The sequence below is a fragment of the Lemur catta genome, chromosome 7 (genome assembly GCF_020740605.2).
Source record: "Lemur catta isolate mLemCat1 chromosome 7, mLemCat1.pri, whole genome shotgun sequence".
Classification (NCBI taxonomy): Eukaryota; Metazoa; Chordata; class Mammalia; order Primates; family Lemuridae; genus Lemur; species Lemur catta.
Window position 1 is genome coordinate 69,434,029 of NC_059134.1, and position 18,192 is coordinate 69,452,220.

At 40.6% G+C, this 18,192-nt stretch overlaps 2 protein-coding genes across 3 annotated transcripts in view; one reads left to right on the forward strand and one right to left on the reverse strand.

The window, feature by feature from the left end:
* LOC123642080 overlaps positions 1 to 16,857 on the reverse strand; it is a 53,324-nt gene extending 36,467 nt beyond the window's left edge. Inside the window, exon 1 of the mRNA XM_045557003.1 lies at positions 16,411 to 16,857. Within this exon, the coding sequence (XP_045412959.1) occupies positions 16,411 to 16,857 (447 nt within the window). The remainder of the gene's footprint in view (positions 1 to 16,410) is intronic.
* Positions 16,695 to 18,192, forward strand: part of PDE3B (phosphodiesterase 3B) — a 123,687-nt gene continuing 122,189 nt past the window's right edge. For both annotated transcript variants that reach the window (XM_045557586.1, XM_045557587.1), the window contains exon 1: positions 16,695 to 18,021. In XM_045557586.1, the coding sequence (XP_045413542.1) occupies positions 17,071 to 18,021 (951 nt within the window). In that variant the 5' untranslated portion in view covers positions 16,695 to 17,070. The remainder of the gene's footprint in view (positions 18,022 to 18,192) is intronic.

Genomic DNA, 18,192 nt, shown 5'->3' on the forward strand with positions numbered 1-18,192 from the left:
GAATCCAGCTTCATTGACATAATTTGTGAACTTTGGCTACCACTAACATCTATTGGAACCACAGTAGCTTGTCAAATTGCCCTGATATTTTTATTGCCTCTTCCAGAACAGCGGAAGCTTACGATGAATGGCCACTTCAAAATGCGTCAGTTATTTTAGCCTCTCGGTAGAGTTATCCAAATGTGACATGTGTTTCCTTGACCAATCAAGCCTGTATGTTTTGTACTTGGTAACACATATTTCTGGGAATGCTATATGGAATTATCCAAATTCTAAGTGTCTAAAGAAATGGTCATTTATAAACCAGGACACAAAAGGAATATTTGAGAAAGACCTCCCCAACGCCCAGTTTCCAAAACTGGACTCCCATTATATTATGGGACAACTTCTTGTCAACTTACTTCCATTTACTATTCCTTCCCTGGTCCTCCCACTCCAATGAGCCAAGTTCATTTTTGTTTTTACAGACTGTTGATTCACAAATTCAGAAATGATTCCCTAAAGGTTAGTAAGTAATAAACAATGGTGACATGTGCTCACATTTATATAGGATTTCATGGTTTATAAAGTGTTCTTGAATTCATCCTTTCAGTGGATTTGAGTTCTAGAACAGAAGATTTCAGACAGATGTATCTTTAAACTACTAGAATAATGATTCTCTAATTGGTATTTTTGATATGCTGGTGTGTTTCTGCTTCCAAGGCCATTGCTCATTCATTAATTCATTCCTTCAACTAACATTTATTGAATACCCCTCTGCATTAAGCACTGTGATAGAAACTCTAGAAAAAGGATAACTATGACATGGCTCTTACATGTAAGCCAGGGAGTAAGACTTAAAATTAACTAACAAAAATATGATGTTAAAATACTGTAATACAGATTTATACTGTATAAAGAGCTAAAAGAATACAACAGGAAGAGAAGTTAATTCTGGCCTTAGTTCTAGGGTGGCTCAGGCTTCAAAGCAGAGGTAATTATAAAGAAAAGCAAGTGAGTAAGCAAGCAAACAAAAGCCTGATGCAAAGTAAAATTAATTTAAATTAATTTAAGTTTTTTTTAAAATCACATAATAGGTTAATTTTTTTCTTTGAGTGTGTGGGGACAATATGACAGGAGGGATAGTTGTGAAATCTAACAAGCAAGATAGGGTGTCACAACTTCAAAGTACCCTACTACCATGGAAGTTTAAACACTGGATTACTTGGACCTTGTTACATGTAATTTCTAGGCAATGAGTACTGGGAGAAATTTGTGTGAAATAAGCAGAACTAAAGGGTTTTAATAGCAATCAGTTATTTTTACCATAATAATCATAATAAGGTGACTACATGGCATCAGAACCTAGACGAGTATTTCCCATTTCATAAATAGGGGCATTCTAAGTTTTATATTTGAAGGATATTGGGAAAACACTTTTAATTCTCATGTACCTAATAGTAAAGACAACAGTGATTTGTTCTCTACTTGGTTATAAACATTTTGTGTGCGCGCACGTGTGTGTGTGTGTGTGTGTGTGTGTTTTAAGGGGTATTTTTAGCATTATATTATAACATACCAAAAAGTTCTACTTGAGTTCTTTTTAAAAAGGCAACTACAACAGAAGAAGAACAAACAGGATTTCCTCTATAACTAATATTGACTTAACTTTATAGGGTCCCAAGCCTGAACTCCTCTGTTTATTCATGAAATAGATCCAGGCTATTGGTCCATTTGGATTTACTTCCAACCTTCACAGTTCAGACTGTACAGCCAGTTTAACTCTTGGCCTCTCAGATGACTTGACTTACAGGGGTTATAGAAAAGGCCACAGTAGTGCTGGGATGTTGCAAAAGAATCCCAGGCCCCGGCCCATTGCCCAGTAGACTACAGTCCCTCAGCAAAAGAAAGTTGTTTCCACTAGTTACACTTGGGAATTATCCCTGGTTTAGCCTTTGTCTCAAACCATCTGGATGTGAAAAGTGCTAATAAGCAACTGAGTCACTGGGGGAATAAATTAAATCTGGAGATTCCGTTCTGGAAGGCTCTGTAAAGACAGAGATACTGGCAATAAAGCAACAAAGCTATTTCCTAAATTTTAGGTCATCTAAGCCTCATTGAGAGATGGCATATTGATAACAGAATGGGCAGGGAGACTCGTCACAGAGGCTCAGCTTTTTCTGTAGTTGAAAGAAGCCATGTTTAGATCTTATCCAACAACCCCCTTCCTAGCTTTTTTAAAAGTAGCAAATGTGGATTCCTTCTTAGAGACCCTAGAATTATTTCATAGCTCTCTGACAATTGTTGGGAAAGTTTTATGAAACTTGGCAGTTCCCTGAGAGTCATCCAGATCATTTTAAAGTTGACCACTAAGGTAATGCCAGAGGATAGCAGCTTTGAGTCCTCTCAAATAACAGCATTATATAAGAAAAACTATACTTTTCCTAATGAAGAGTAGAGTGTGTGTGTATCCTGTTATTTTATCTTATTTTTTTAGAGACAGGATCTTGCTCTCTCGTCCAGGCTGGAGTGCAGTGGCTTGATCATAGCTCACTGCAACCTTGAACTCCTGGGCTCAAGCAATCCTTCTGCCTCAGCCTCCTGAGTAGCTGAGACTACAGGTGTGTGCCACCATGCCCTGCCAATTTTTTTTGTAGAAATGGGGTCCTGCTATTGCCCAGGGTGGTCTCGAACTCCTGGCCTCAAGCAATACTCCCACCTCAGCCTTCCAAAGTATTGGGGTCACAGGCATGAGCCACCATGCCTAGGCTGTGTCCTGTTATTATGCCTTTTCATTTTCCTATACTGGCTCTTACATTGACCTATGTCAGAGATGAAAAGTGTGAATGTACTTTTTATTTATTTATCTTATATAGAAACAGACGTTTAGGTAATGGAAAACATAATTTTTGTGAGATGGCTAGTGGGCATAACTGCATTCATTCATTTTATTTCAAGATCATGTTTCATTTTATTATTCGTGAAAAGCATTTGTCAAGAATTTTAACTTCAAGATTTAATGACATTATCTTAAATATAGCAATGCAAGCAATGAATTGGCACATAGTTGCCAACTTTTCCCCCCATTAGGTTAAATGTCTGTTTCTGTAATTATTTCTTTCCAGCTTTACAATCAGCCTTCTTTTGAGTTTTCCTCGGAAACCTCACACCCTCAGGAAAAATATTCCAGGCCCTTTCACTTGAAAGGGCAATATATATTTCTCACATTTCATTTAAATCTCTGGTCAACGAGTTAGCTTAACGTCACATCTCTCTATCATTATCTGATGGTTCTCTGTAACCTGGAAAAATAAAATTAGTAAGATGTACTGAGTGCTTTCTGTATGCTAGACACCATTGTAAACACTTTCCATTTAGTAACTCATTTAATCCTCATAATAACCCTATGAGCTAGGGTCAGGTCATCAGTGATTGCCTAGTGCTCAGACCCATAAGTAATGAAGGTTTGGGTCACACCACAAGGTAAGTTACCAAGACTTGCCAAGGTGACAGTTGAGAGTTGAGGGAAATTAGTATGGGTAACACCAGTTGCAGTCCCATGCCCAACTTCAGCAATGGGAGCTCTGGTTCATCTCACTAACTTCCTTCTTCTAAGTTTCCTCTCAGGAGGCGAGGTCCATAGGAACCAGGGAGGATCTGCTCCCTACATCTACTTAGAGAGGCAGATCTGTCCAGAGCAAGGGGTGGACTGTGGCAACCACACAAATGTGTTGCTCAAATCTTCTGTGATGGCGAGCATGATTGGCTCTTGGACTCTTGCCTTCATCCTTCTGGATTTACCCCTGTTTTTGCACTAAGGCAACACTTCCTCTGAGCTTTTCCTAGTCAATGACAGTGGGGATACAAATGTAGGCCCATTCCTATGAGATGAGGGACTCCTTTTACAGACAATTTTGGCTTGGCTCGAGGGCTCCACACTGACTTTGTTTAAACTTTCTTAGAATTGTGCTATTAGTCTAAGACTCTTTCTACCCAATCTTCCTTCCTTCCCCCTCTTTCACTAGTGCTAGAATTGCATCACAGTCTGAAGGCTCTCCTCATTTTCTCTGGCTGTCTTCCCTTTATCTTTCACAGGCATGTCCCCCAATAAATCTCTTTTGTGTCCTAATCTGTCTTGGCATCTGCTTCTCAGAGGACACAAACTGACATAATACCACCAGGGAAATGACAATGCCATCAGGGAAATGAGACCTTAGCTAATAAGAAAATGATAGAGTATGAAGAAGATAGACTTAGAATCTACCTGCCTGTACTGGATTTCTAGAAATTTCTTACATAATGTTGACTGATTTCTGCAAATTGTTGTTTGTGAATACCAATTCAAAAACTCTTTTATTTTGCTAACAAAGGAAGTGCTAGCAAAAGAAAAGAAAATGAAAGTAAAGGAATCACTTCCTCTATCTTTAACTGCTCTTTCACTTTTTTTTTTTTTTTCCTATTTACTGTTTTTACTATTACTTAAGCGGTGTGGTCTGGCAGTCTACAAATTTATATCACTTGGCATTTGAGCAAAACTATTTCCACTAGTAGAAAACCACTCAAAAGTGTGTTCACTGAAGGATCAAAAGCATAATCATAATTTATATAAATGGGATCATTTTGTTACTGCCCAATTGTTTGAGAAGAGAACTGGACATTAGGAATCTTGTACAGTATTCTGATCTCATCTTTGCTAGTAATGTTTGGGCAATCTCTTAAGTTCCTGAAACCATATCTTACTTGACTAGAAAATAGGGTAAAAGTACTTACTCCTAGAGCTAAAGAAAGGCATGTCCTCTGATGGGCCTTCTATATAATAATCATACTTCATGACATGTGTGTATGTGTGTGTGCACACGTGCATGTGTGTGTGTGTGTGCATGTATGTGCACATGTGTGTGTGACATAGGAAAAATAAGCTTAAGATTTGGGGTCAGGAGACCTGAACTCAGCTCTACAACTTGTAAGAAACTTGGCCAAGTCCTATTGCCTTATCGAGGTTACCTCATAAGCTGTTGCCAAGTTCAAGTGCAACAGAGCACGTGAAAAGGCTTTGCAAATTATAAAATGCCATGTAGATATGAACTTTTACGATACTAATGGCAATTAGGGATCTTCTTTGCCATGGCTCCTGATATATGACAGATATATACAGCTTAAGAGAAGCAGGAAGTTAATTTAGCTCATTGGGTTAGTCTAATAGGGCTGCCATAACAAAATAACACAGTCTGGATGTTTTCTCACAGTTCTGGGGGCTGGAAGTCCAAGATCAAAGTGCTAGTAGGGTTGGTTTCTCCCAAAGCCTCTCTCCTTAGCTTTCAGATGGCTGCCTTCTCCCTGTGTCCTCAAAAGGCCCTTTTTCCATCCCTAACACATCCCTGGTATCTCTTCCTCCTCCTTTTTTTTTTTTTTTTTTTTTTTGAGACAGAGTGTTGCTCTGTTGCCTGGGCTGGAGTGCAGTGGTGTCATCACAGCACACTATAACCTCAAACTCCTGAGCTCAAGTGATCTTCCTGCCTCAGGTTCCCAAGTAGCTGGGACTACAGGTGCACCCCACCACACCCTGCTAATTGTTAAATTTTTTTTGTAGAGATGGGGTCTTGCTATGTTGCTGAGGTTGGTTTTGAACTCCTGGCCTCAAGCCATCCACCCACCTATGCCTCCCAATGTGCTAGTATTATAGGCATGACTCACCACAGCCGGCTCTTCCTCTTCTTATAAAGACATCAGTCATATTGGATTAGGGTCCCATCCTTATGACCTAATTTAATCTTAATTACCTCTCTAAAGGCTCTACTTCCAAATACAGTCACATTGGGATTGGGGGTTAGGGCTTCAACATATGAATTTTGAAAGAACACAGTTCAGTACATGACAGTCATCATTACATATGTTTAAGTCCATTCTAGGTCTTATTCAAAACTGTGCTGGTTTACCTCAGGAAAATGTGGTTCCTAGTCCTTCTGCATCAGGGTTACCTAGGAAGCTTGCTAGAAATACAGATGGTTCATTTCCATCTTGGATTTACTGAGTCGGGATCACTGGGATTAAGGTCCAGCAATCTGCATTTTTATCATCTGGGTAAAAGCTATCTGGACGACGCTTATGTACCAAAGTTTAATAATTGCTAACAAACATATGAAAAAATGCTCAACATCTCTAATCATCAGGGAAATGCAAATCAAAACCACAATGAGATATCACCTATCTCCAGTGAGAATGGCTTTTATCAAAAAGTCCCAAAACAATAAATGTTGGCGTGGATGTGGAGAGATAGGAACACTCAAACACTGCTGGTAGGATTGCAAACTAGTACAGCCTCTGTGGAAAGTAATATAGAGATACCCCAAAAAGATACAAGTAGAACTACCAATTGATCCAGCAATCCCATTACTGGGCATCTACCCCAAAGAACAAAAGACATTCTATAAAAAAGACATCTGCACTAGAATGTTTACAGCAGCACAATTCACAATTGCAAAGATGTGGAAACAAGCCAAATACCCATCAATACATGAGTGGATTAATAAAATGTGGCATATGTATAGCATGGAGTTCTACTCAGCCACAAAAAACAATGGTGATCTAGTACCTCTTTATTTTCCTGGATAGAGCTGGAACCCATTCTACTAAGTGAAGTATCCCAAGAATGGAAAAACAAGCACCACATGTACTCATCATCAAATTGGTATTAACTGATCAACACTTAAGTGCACATATAGTAATAACATTCATCGGGTGTTGGGCAGATGGGGGGAGGAGGGAATGGGTATATACACACCTAATGGGTACAGTATGCACTTTCTGGGGGATGGACACACTTGAAGCTCTGACTTGGGTTGGGCAAGGGCAATATATGTAATCTAAACATTTGTACCCCTGCAATATGCTGAAATAAAAAAAGAATTAAAAAAATGCAAAAAAAATAATTGCTGATACAATGGAAACAACATAGGGGCTTTGGAGTCACATGGCCGGGGTTCAAATCCTGGCTCCACCAATTACTAGACGTGTAATCTTTGACAAATTATTTAATCTCTCTTTACCCCAATTTCCCCATATGTAAAATGAGTATTATTATTTCTACCTGAAGATTGTTGTGAGGATTAGAGTTAGAGGATTAAAGGACCTGACATGCTGTAGTTGCTTCATAATAATTTTATTTTTATCATTCTTCAACTTTATGTTCTGATAAAACAGTGGCTCCACAAACACTTTCTTCACTTCTATGCTTTTCTTCTTCTTTGCAATGCCATCCTTTCTTATCTCTAAATCCTACTCATTCTTTAAGCCAGATTTTAAATCCCACCTACATCGTGTCAGCCTTCCTGATCCCCATTACAATCTGGCTATCTCTTAGGATATCTCATTTTGTATTATAGTTATTTGTGTATGTCTTGTTCCCCACTGACCATTTACAGCTGACCCCATTCCAACATATGCACACACACAAATGTAATACACACATGAATGCAACATGCACATGCATTCAACACACACTCCTTGAGGGTACCTAGAACAAGGCTTAAATTAATAAATATTTGCTGAATGGAATCAAAGCGGAAATATTTTTTCAAGGTAAAGATACCACTTAATTCTTTGCAAAATTTAGGCTTTCTATATCCATGATATAAGAAGTAGCAGATGATTTATGGGCTGGTAGTGTACAAAAAAATTTGAAACAGAATTTTGACAAACGTGAATGTATATAGGGAATGAAGCTAACATTTTTCTCTAATCTCACATCCCAGTAAGAGAATAGAATTGGAACCTTTAGTTCCTGCAATGTAGCTCTGGAAAAATAAAGAGCTTGAGAATGAGACTGATGAAGGATGAAAGAATTTTGATTGTTAGAGAAACTTGGAGACCATAGTTTATTTTGAAACTATTTTTAGTAAAGATTTAGTCAGGTTCATTCCTATGAAGGTTTAGAAATGTCTGGTCTATTTTATAGCACAATAAAACCTCATGGTTTCCTGGTTGGCTGGTATTTGTTTAAAGAGAGTGGGTTGCTGGTCTGGACAACATTTGAGAGGTTATAATGAGAGGAAATCTGATGTAAACTTTTTCACCTGTAAAAAGGAGAGTCACTAAGGAATAAAATCATCCATAACCGTGAGGTTTACTGGTTAAAGAGCCATAGCTTTGATTTGTTTAAAGTCTTGTTCATATCAGAGTGGATGTTAGTCCTTTCAAACATGATTATACATCCCCAAAATACAGTATTAAAACCTTGAATTTATATAAGAGTTCTTGTTATTTTTCACAGTTTGCACTTATGTTTAATATAGTTACCAAAGCACCAAACCATGCTAGAGAGTTGTCACTGGGAGCAGTCCAAGCATAATTCTAGTGAAGATTGATGTTAGGTTAAGAACTGGAACACTGCAGTTAATCCTGGTTATTTAGCAGGAAAAGGACATAAAATTCTCTTGCTTTTGTCTGAATTATATGACCAGACATTTAAAAAAATTCCCTAAATATGTAAATCTATATTTTGTTTTTCATTAGTAGATCTAGTTGTGTGTTTACTATTTCCAGAGTTGGTAAAAATACAGTGATTTTAAACAAAGAATATTGAACAAGACCCCTTAAATGATCTTATCATCTCAATCTTTTAAAAAATGGAGATTTCTCATTGACTTCAAAGGGGTACAGGAAAAAAGAATCAGACTAAGATTATACTACTCATTGAAGCTGTATAATAACTGTTTAGTTTTTTTTTTAAATCTCTCAGAGCTATGTTAGACATTTCTATTTGTTCCTGTATTATATGGACCCTATAACCTCACTGTAATATTTCTTATTGCTTTATTTGTAGGATACCACTATGCATAGAAAACAAGTGCTTGTTTATAATACCTATTTATAAAAATGTAGGGAAGACTGCAGGTAGTATACCATTAAGTGGAATCTGTTATTTTCAACTTTTTTTTTTAAATACAGGACAGCAATGGGTGCATGTGGACTTTATATTTTATCAGTAAGCTACTTAAAATTTTTTTTTTTTAGCTAAAACTAACAAAAGTAATGATGAAACTAAAGGTAAAGCTTTTTCCTGGAAAAACTTTTAAAAATGAAATCTTCTTTTCTTAATGTCAATGTAAGTATGAATTTATTCCTCCATCCACTGCAATCTGGCTTCTGCCTCAACTATGGCACCTGTTTCACATAGGGTTGACAATGACTTTCTGTTCTCATCTTTTTGGAACTTAGTATTTTATATTTTTTGTCCTTCCTCTTGAAACGTCCTTATTTTGGTTTGTGACACCACTCCTGCCTGGTTTTCTCTTTAGCTTTGCTACTTCTTTTCAGGCATCCTTTTGAGCAATTCATTTTCTCCTTATCATTTACATGTTGGTATTCCACAGAGTTCAAAAATTGATCTTCTTCTCTTCTCACATTATCAATTCTCCTAGGGGATATCTCATTTTCCCCCCAGGGTTCCACTTCTACCTATACACTATAGGATTCCAAACTATTATCTCTAGCTCAGATTGCTCTCTTGAGTTTCAGACTCATATATCCAACAACCAAGAAACATTTCCACTTGAATTCAGCCTGTTCAAAATGAAACCCATAATCTTTACTCTCAATTATTTCTCTTGTACTTCTTATTCTGGTCACTGGTTTCAAGGTACTAGAGTCACCCAGGCTAGACCCTGGGTACCCTCTTCACAGTGTCCTTTTCCCCCATCCCAATCTATGGAATTGATCAGAAAATTCTGTAGTTGCTACTCATTCAATCCTTCCTTTCCAAATTTACTGCCATTGCCTTACAGAACTTTATCTTTCATTTGGCCTATTCTAATGGTTTCTTAAATGATTTTCCTGGCTTTGGCCTCACATTCTTTCAAGCTACCCTTCATGCAGTACCAGTATTGAGTTTTGAAATGCAATTAAACAACTAAATGCAATTAAAATTGATCATGCCTCTTTGCATTAAAACCTTTAACACTTCCTTATCACCCACAGAATAAAACCCAGGCTTCTCAGAGTGGGCCCATATGGCTTCCCATGATTTGGTTTCCACCCATCTATCCAGCCTCATTTTCCATGCTCATCCTCCCTCCATCTGTTTTCAGTTCCAGAAATGCCCATGCTCAGTACAGCATACCAACCTGTTTTCAGTTCCAGAAATGCCCATGATGTTTTCATGCCTCCATGGCTTTGTACATACTGCTCTCTGTCTGGAATGCTCTACTTTCTCTTTGTCTACCTGGGAACCCCTTAATTATTCTTCAATAGGTAGGCTAGCATCTCTTCATCTATGAACTCTTCTTTGTCCTACCACTGTCTTTGGTAAGAATGCTATTAGAGCATTTCACACTGTGCTGTACTTGTTTACGTATTTTCTCTTCTACCAAACTGAGGGCAGGGACTATATCTTATTCATATTTGTACTTTTGGTATCTAGGTAGTGCCTAGTACATGCTGAATCAATGAATAAACATTTGAAAATATAAATATTTTCTGGTCTTCATTATGTTTAATGCTATTATGGATGAAATTTGTTGTTAAGCTTTGATTTCTTTTCTGTTTTTCCATGTTACCACATATAGGCCCTAATCAACATCTTTTCTGCAGAATGAGATCTCAGATATATAGGCCCACAAAGTTATGATAACAATATATAGTTATTCCTTAAATATTAATGCATTAAGAATTTTGCATTTATGGTAAATTAGAACAGAGGCATTAAAACCCCTGTAGCACTTGCTTTGTGATGAAAGAGAGCTGCCAATTTACCCTATTTGATTGCCTAGTTAGTAAGGCAAAGACTTAGTTAAATGAAATAACATTAAAAGCCAGCCTTGAAAAAGAGTTGAACAATTATATAATCTGGAGATCTCCTTCGAAAAACTCAGAATTAATAGAATCCTGGGAAAACCTGAAGGGATGTGGGATGGTAAGGAACAGGGCGGATGTAAGAAAAAAAAAGTAATTTACATCTACTAAGCATCTACTCATTGTTAGTTACCTTACATATGTAATTTAATCTAATCCATAATAATAAACCTAAGAGGTAGACATTGTTATTACCACTTCATAGATGTTGTAAGTAACATGAAACATTAAGTAACCTCCAAGATCATGCAGCTACAAAGTGGTAACCAGATCAGAATGATGCTAAAGTTTCCTTTCTTCACATCATGCTGCCTTGCCTTTCAGACAAGGTTTCTAGAGCTGCTGTGCACAGCTTAGTAACACACACAAAGACACAGTATTTGCTCCTATTTGCAATGATCATATGTAGGTGGTTCACTTAGCAGTTAACAGTAATGTAACTATAATTTTATTTCCAGTCGTATGCCTATTTAAAAAAATTTATTAATGAAAAGAATGATCTCATATTTACTGATGATCCTAGACAATGAACTGGATGAACTGTTTTGAGCTTTTCTTGCAAAATGGCATGAATACATTTTAAGTAGGTTTAGTGGAGAAATCATACTTCTAAATTTCTCTTTGGTGTGCCCCACTGCTGGCTCCACTTGGAATCCAGAAATGCCTGCTGTCTGGGGTAAAAGGCAGTTTGCTCTTGCTGCCTCCTGTAGATTGCTTGGCCTGGCAGTTTGTCACTCTCCTGGGCAAGTATCCAGCTTGTGGTAGTGAGGTGGTTTTGTGGCAGAACTCCACAATTAACCACAAGTTCAGTGTCAACGGTAGGCTGCCACCGTCGTGGCTGTGATCCTTCAGATCTGCTGGGATAGCCAGAGCTGAAGAAACTACTGCTTGTCTAAGGAGGGAACAGGAAAACTTGGAAAGAGTCTGCATTGCTGTTTATTGTTCAAGGTTCAGGTTTTAGGTTTAAACAAAAAAATCTAGGAAATTTCAGGTTAATAGTTATAGATTTAATACTTTTACCAGTTGTTATATTTAAAAATTATAATGGTAAGTTTGTGTCATAGATACAATTGTTGCTCTGAAAACCAGACACCGAAAAAGGAAAATTCTTAAAGTACTAGAATATATGCTTTTATAGCAAACAAAATCCAGATATCATCACTTGAATTAAAATAAAAAATCACTTATACATCTTTTAACCATTTATTTTATGTTGAAAGTTAAATCAAACATAAACACATGTATAATGTTTTTATAAATGTAAGATAAAGGGTTCTTTTACTGATTTGGTGCAAATGAATGTTAATAAATATTTTTCAATAAAAATATAGAAGCTTTTTTTATTAAATCATATTTTAAGAGTTTTCTATTAAAATTCATTAATAAAGCAAAAAAAATCAAAGGACATACAACTAAAATCTGATTTATTAAAATTGTTTTGAGAAATATAAACACACTTGAAAAAGCTGAGAACTTGCTAGGCATAAAAGTTCAGCACTAGGCTGGGCACGGTGGCTCACACCTATAATCCTAGCACTCTGGGAGGCCGAGGCGGGTGGATCGCTTGAGGTCAGGAGTTTGAGACCAGCCTGAGTGAGACCTCGTCTCTACTAAAAATAGAAAGAAATTATCTGGCCAACTAAAATATATATAGAAAAAATTAGCCGGGCATGGTGGTGCATGCCTGTAGTCCCAGCTACTTGGGAGGCTGAGGCAGGAGGATCGCTTAAGCCAAGGAGTTTGAGGTTGCTGTGAGTTAGGCTGATGCCATGGCACTCTAGCCTGGGCAACAGAGTGAGACTCTGTCTCAAAAAAACTCTGTCTCCAAAAAAAAAAAAAAAAAAAGTTCAGCACTGTGCTAGGCATAGAGATTGAGCTAAGTATAAGACAGAATTCTTGCATTTGAAGAGTATGTTGTAGACATAGCCATGTAAATGAACAAATGTGATAACAGAACATAAACCTTTATATAACAAATAGTAACAATAAACTCCAGTTCCATATTAGGGCCACACCATCTTTCTAACTCCCTCATACCTTATGCTTTTGTTTTTTGTCCTCATACCTTACACTCCAGCCATAGGATGCTGGAGTTATCTAAATGCACTACGGTTGCATTCTTCCAGATTTTTCCACTTGCTTGTTTCCTTTGCTCAGATTTTCTTTTTCTCAACTTTATTTAGTTAACTTCTGTTCACCTTTCAGTACTGAGCTCAGAAATCACTTTCTCTGACTCCCCCAGAGCATTACTCCTTACTCACTGCACCCCTCCCCTGAACTCCCAGAGTATACTGAGGCTACTTACCTCTATATCACAGCTCCTGTTATAATGGGCTCTAACAGTCTTTTTACTCTTCTAACTTCCATTAGACTAAGGAACCACACCTTTATTACTGTCTTTGTCATCTAGCCCAGTGTCCAGCACAATGCCACGTCCATAACAAATGCTGAATGAATGAATGCATTCATTAAGGGAGAGAGATTAAATGTTGGTGGAGGGGGATGGTACATAGCAGAACTGAAGAAGTAAAACAAGGGAGGGAATTAAATATAGAGAAGAAAGACAGGGGGCGAGGGAGAGAGGGGAAGGGAGAGAGATCAGAAGATGGTCATCTGTACAGACACTGGGGAGAGAAAGGAAGAAGACAGTAAGGGAGAGAACCAGACAGAACTGGTAGTGGAGAACAAATCATGAGAACAACAGAGACAACCACACAGTGGGGAGACTCTAGAAGAAAATGATTCCTTTCTTCTTAAATAGTCCTGACACACTGTACATATATTCATTCTCTTATGATATTTAATAGTCCATATGCATATGTTCTATCTTGCAGATTAAGCTGCAATAACTAAAAATACTTGTTGAGATGAACTAAAAGTGAGTCAAAATGAGGTTCAAATTCTGAGATGAGTATTAGCTGGGAGGAAAATAGGTATTGACACACTTGGGCAACAACGTTGCCAGTCCACAATGAAAACAGAATGATCCTTTCTATATAAGAGAAAAGCTAGTCTGTTTTTATTTTTAACTACAAGCTTATAAATTTTAATACTTTCATTCTTTCAAAACTTTTTCGTGTATCTTATGGGAAGACTCTACTTTTATAAATTTGGAGTCTCAATGATACTGGTTAATAAACTATCTATTCCTGAAAAGTTTCTTTGATATTTAAAACATTGTCAGTCACTTTTCTAATTTGAGAAATTAGAAAAGAGGAATACACAGGGGGTTGCATTGCTCCAGCATGATTTGGGAGCTGGGTAGTAAGTAAGGAACCCATGCAATTGGTCGTCAAACAAGGAGAGTGTGGAGAGATCATGGTCAAGATGTGAGGAAAGGCAAAGTCAGGTAAAATAAGGCTGGGGTAGAGTTCTGAGAAAAGTCAAAGGTATACTGTGACTTTAGGTTTTTTTCACCACAGATAATGGTCATAAATTCTTGAACCTAAAGACAAGAGCTAAGTCATTTATTGGTTGAAGTTTGGCAGGAGAATAATTAAATAATTTGACATCTAAGAAATGTGGCCTAGTGATAATCTTTGACAAAGACTGTGAACAGAAAAGGGAGTAGCTATAAACATAGCTAGCTCATTCTTTTTGTGCATATATTTAGTTAAGTAAACTGATAGTCTTTGGTCACGCTCTTACATTTTATTTTAGAATCCTCTGAGGTGCTGGGTTGGCGTTTAGAGGGATACATTCCAACTATGGGTTATTGGAAGAGTTGGGCTTTTAGCATCACAAAAACCTGAATAATAGCTGAAAGAAGGCCAAAGAATTGGGAAGTAAAACAATTTCATGAAGAGGGCTTTTCATTTTATTTTTCAGAACATAGTCCTTTGATAAAAATCACTTTATTTTTACTTGTCAACACTGAGAGTTTGGTTTAGTTTGGTGGTACAAATAATACAAAAGATTGGTCTTGGCAATCTGAAAGATGAATCCTAAGGATGCCTATAAATTTTTGGCATACAGAATATGGCCATACTACCCTGAACGTGCCTGATCTTGTCTGATCTCAGAAACCAGAGCTTTTTAAAACCAGAAGGGATTTCAAAGGTTATCTAAATTAAATTGCTTTATTTTACATTGGAGAAGGATGACGCCTGTAAAAGTTATGTGACTTGCTTAATAATGCCAGGGTATGAGTGCCTAGGGCTGGACTAAAACTCATGAAACAGGATCTCTAGTTCACCACTTTCCCTTAAGATGCCTATCCTATCTCACATGACAACTTCAGATTAAAAAAAAAAAAAAGCTCACAAAAAACTTTAATCTGAATTTGTTCTAATTTTAAAATCAATTTATTATTTTCTTTGGAATTTATAATGGACATTTCAGTAATATGTAATTTCAGTAATATGCTTGTGCTAGTTTTTTCATGCCCTTCTGTACAAGCTCAAAATGTATCCATTAAGTCTCCTGTTTTAACCTTTAACCCATGGTGATGAGTTCTACGCACATCATTTAAAAAATGTATTTGCTGAGTTTTGCTGAAATGAGCATTTTTTTTTTGCTTTCAATTGTCATGCTGGAAAAAAGATCTGATAGATTTTTATCTTTTAGGAAAGCATTTGGGTAATCAATTAGAAAACTCTATGAAACATTTATTCCTTTATCCACTATACAGAAAAGGGAATTCTGGACTTTTTCATCTTACTCAAATTCTTGTGCTAATTTCTTCAGTGATTTCTGCCACGCATGTGAACTATGATCATATACGAAAATGTCTGTTTTAGGTCATGGCTGCGGGCACAGATTAATTGGTGAAAAACGGGCCTGTTTGTAGGATTTATCACACAGTAAGGTTCTCATTTTCCTGGAAAAAATGTGCAATTAGCTCTTTGAGAAATGCAGGCCTGTTATGAGGTTGAAGGGAGAGTTTTGGTGGAGGGAAACAGTTCACTCTCTAAGGTAGTTATGATTGGTTAGATTCCAAAGCAGTCCCTTCCGTACAGCAAAGTTCTTTTCTTCTCGCTTTCCAGTCAGTGTTTGCTAGTGTTGCTAGTTTCACCAGTACTTCACAGATAGCATCTTATTTGGCTTCTTTCAAGGCCAACAGATTCAAACTGGAGAGTGGTCTTGGAGAAGACTCCTATACTCCCTCTCCCCAACATGCTGTTACAGTGAAAAAGCTTTCAATCTGGAAAGAGGAGCGGGGGATACAAGATGTGAACCAGTGGGTATGCATGGCAAGGATGCAAAGTGGAGGTGGGGCATTGGTTCCTCCCTTGTAAAGATAGTTCTTGAGCAAGACCCAGATGCTCCCAGAGTGCATTCCACGTGCACGCTTCTCCCTAAGAGCTACTGCAAGATCCTGGGCCTGCTGCGTGGCCCAAGAATTCAAGTCGCTTTCGAGGCTAGACTTAGCCACAATGATTAGGGTTTTTCGCCATGGCCTTAGTGGTGGCTGGTCCTCACCAGGTCACCGCTTTGCTCACACAGTCCAAGGACCCACCCCCAACTGGGCTGAGCTTTGAGGCGGCTCCCCCCACTCCTCCCCTTAGCTTGGCATCCCTACTGTGCACTCCCCTTAGGGACCACAAACGCCCTTTTCCCCCAAGACCCCGGTGTGTGACTTACCCTCAAACGGAATGTGCACGCCTGGGGACCCAGGATAACGGGCTGTCCCCTTCCATCCGAAGATGACCTCGTCTGTCTCCCCCAGGCCCGGCTGGTCTCCTGACTGCCGCGACAGCGCTCTGCTCCGCCGGGGAATTCTCGAGCGGCGGGGTCCCAGGCTCGCGTCCCCGTCCGGCGGCCGCGGCCCCGGAGGCCGGGGGACGGGGCGCGGGCGCGCGCGGTGGCGGGCGGGGCGCGCGCCCGGCCGGGGCAGCCGCGGGGGAGGAGCGCCCGCCCGCCGCTCGCGCGCCCAACGGACCAGGCTAGGGCCGTGAGGTAACTGTTACAGCCAGGGAGCTGGGAGGCGACACCGAGACTACAGTTCCGAGAGGTGCCCGAGGGAAAAGGCGGAGGCAGCCGAAGCGATCCGGGAGAGAAGCCCCTTTCGCCCCTCTCCTCAGCCAGCATGTCGCGGACTCCGCCGCTCCTCAGCCCGCGCGGCGGGGACCCGGGGCTGCGGCGGCGGGCGCAGCTCTGACGCGCTGCCAGCCGGGGGGCGCCCCGAACGCGGGGGCGGGGGTCCGGGAGTGTCAGCGGCCGCTGCGCTACGAGCTGGGGGTTCTGAGCCCTGCGGCCACCCCGGTCCCGGCCCTGAGGAGGGACGAGTGAGACGCCAAAGCCATGCGGTGCCCGCAGCAGCCGGACGGGGCCGGCTCGCCCCCCGAGAGTCTGAGGAACGGCTACGTGAAGAGCTGCGTGAGCCCCTTGCGGCAGGACCCTCCGCGTGGCTTCTTTTTCCACCTCTGCCGCTTCTGCAACGTGGAGCTGAGGCCGCCGCCGGCCTCCCCCCAGCAGCCGCGGCGCGGCTCCCCCTTCTGCCGGGCGCGCCTCTCGCTGGGCGCCCTGGCTGCCTTTGTCCTCGCCCTGCTGCTCGGCGCGGGGCCCGAGAGCTGGGCTGCCGGGGCCGCCCGGCTGCGGACGCTGCTGAGCGTGTGCTCGCACAGCCTCAGCCCCCTCTTCAGCATCGCCTGTGCCTTCTTCTTCCTCACCTGCTTCCTGGCCCGGACCAAGCGGGGACCCGGCCCGGGCCGGAGCGGCGGCTCCTGGTGGCTGCTGGCGCTGCCCGCCTGCTGTTACTTGGGGGACTTCTTGGTGTGGCAGTGGTGGTCTTGGTCTTGGGGGGACGGGGACGCAGGGGTCCCCGATCCGGTCCCGCACACGCCCCCGGCGGTGGCGGGCAGGTTGCTCGTGGTGCTGAGCTGTGTGTGTTTGCTGACGCTCGCGCACCGGGTGAGGCTCCAGCACAGCATCCTGGTGCTGCTCTTCACCAGCTTCGTCTGGTGGGTCTCCTTCACCAGCCTCGGACTGCTGCCTTCAGCCCTCAGGCCGCTGCTCTCCTGCCTGGTGGGGGGCGCTGGAAGCCTGCTGGCCCTGGGGTTGGATCACTTCTTTCAAATCAGGGAAGCGCCTCATCATCCTCGGTTGGCCAGTACCACCGAAGAAAAAGTGCCTGTGATCAGACCCCGGAGGAGGTCCAGCTGCGTGTCGCTAGGCGAAACTGCAGCCAGTCACTACGGTGGCAGTTGCAAAATGTTCAGGAGACCTTCGTTGCCTTGTATTTCGAGAGAACAGGTATGTTGACCAGAAAGCAAGGTCTGGTAAGGAAGCGGGGCAGGTTTATCGCTTCAGTTCCGGAGTTGAAGTAGCGTATTTGAAAACATGTTAACTTCCAGAATGGGGAGGGAAGGAAATAAAATTTTATTCTGGAAAGGATTCCAAAACATAGGACGCTTTTTTAATGTG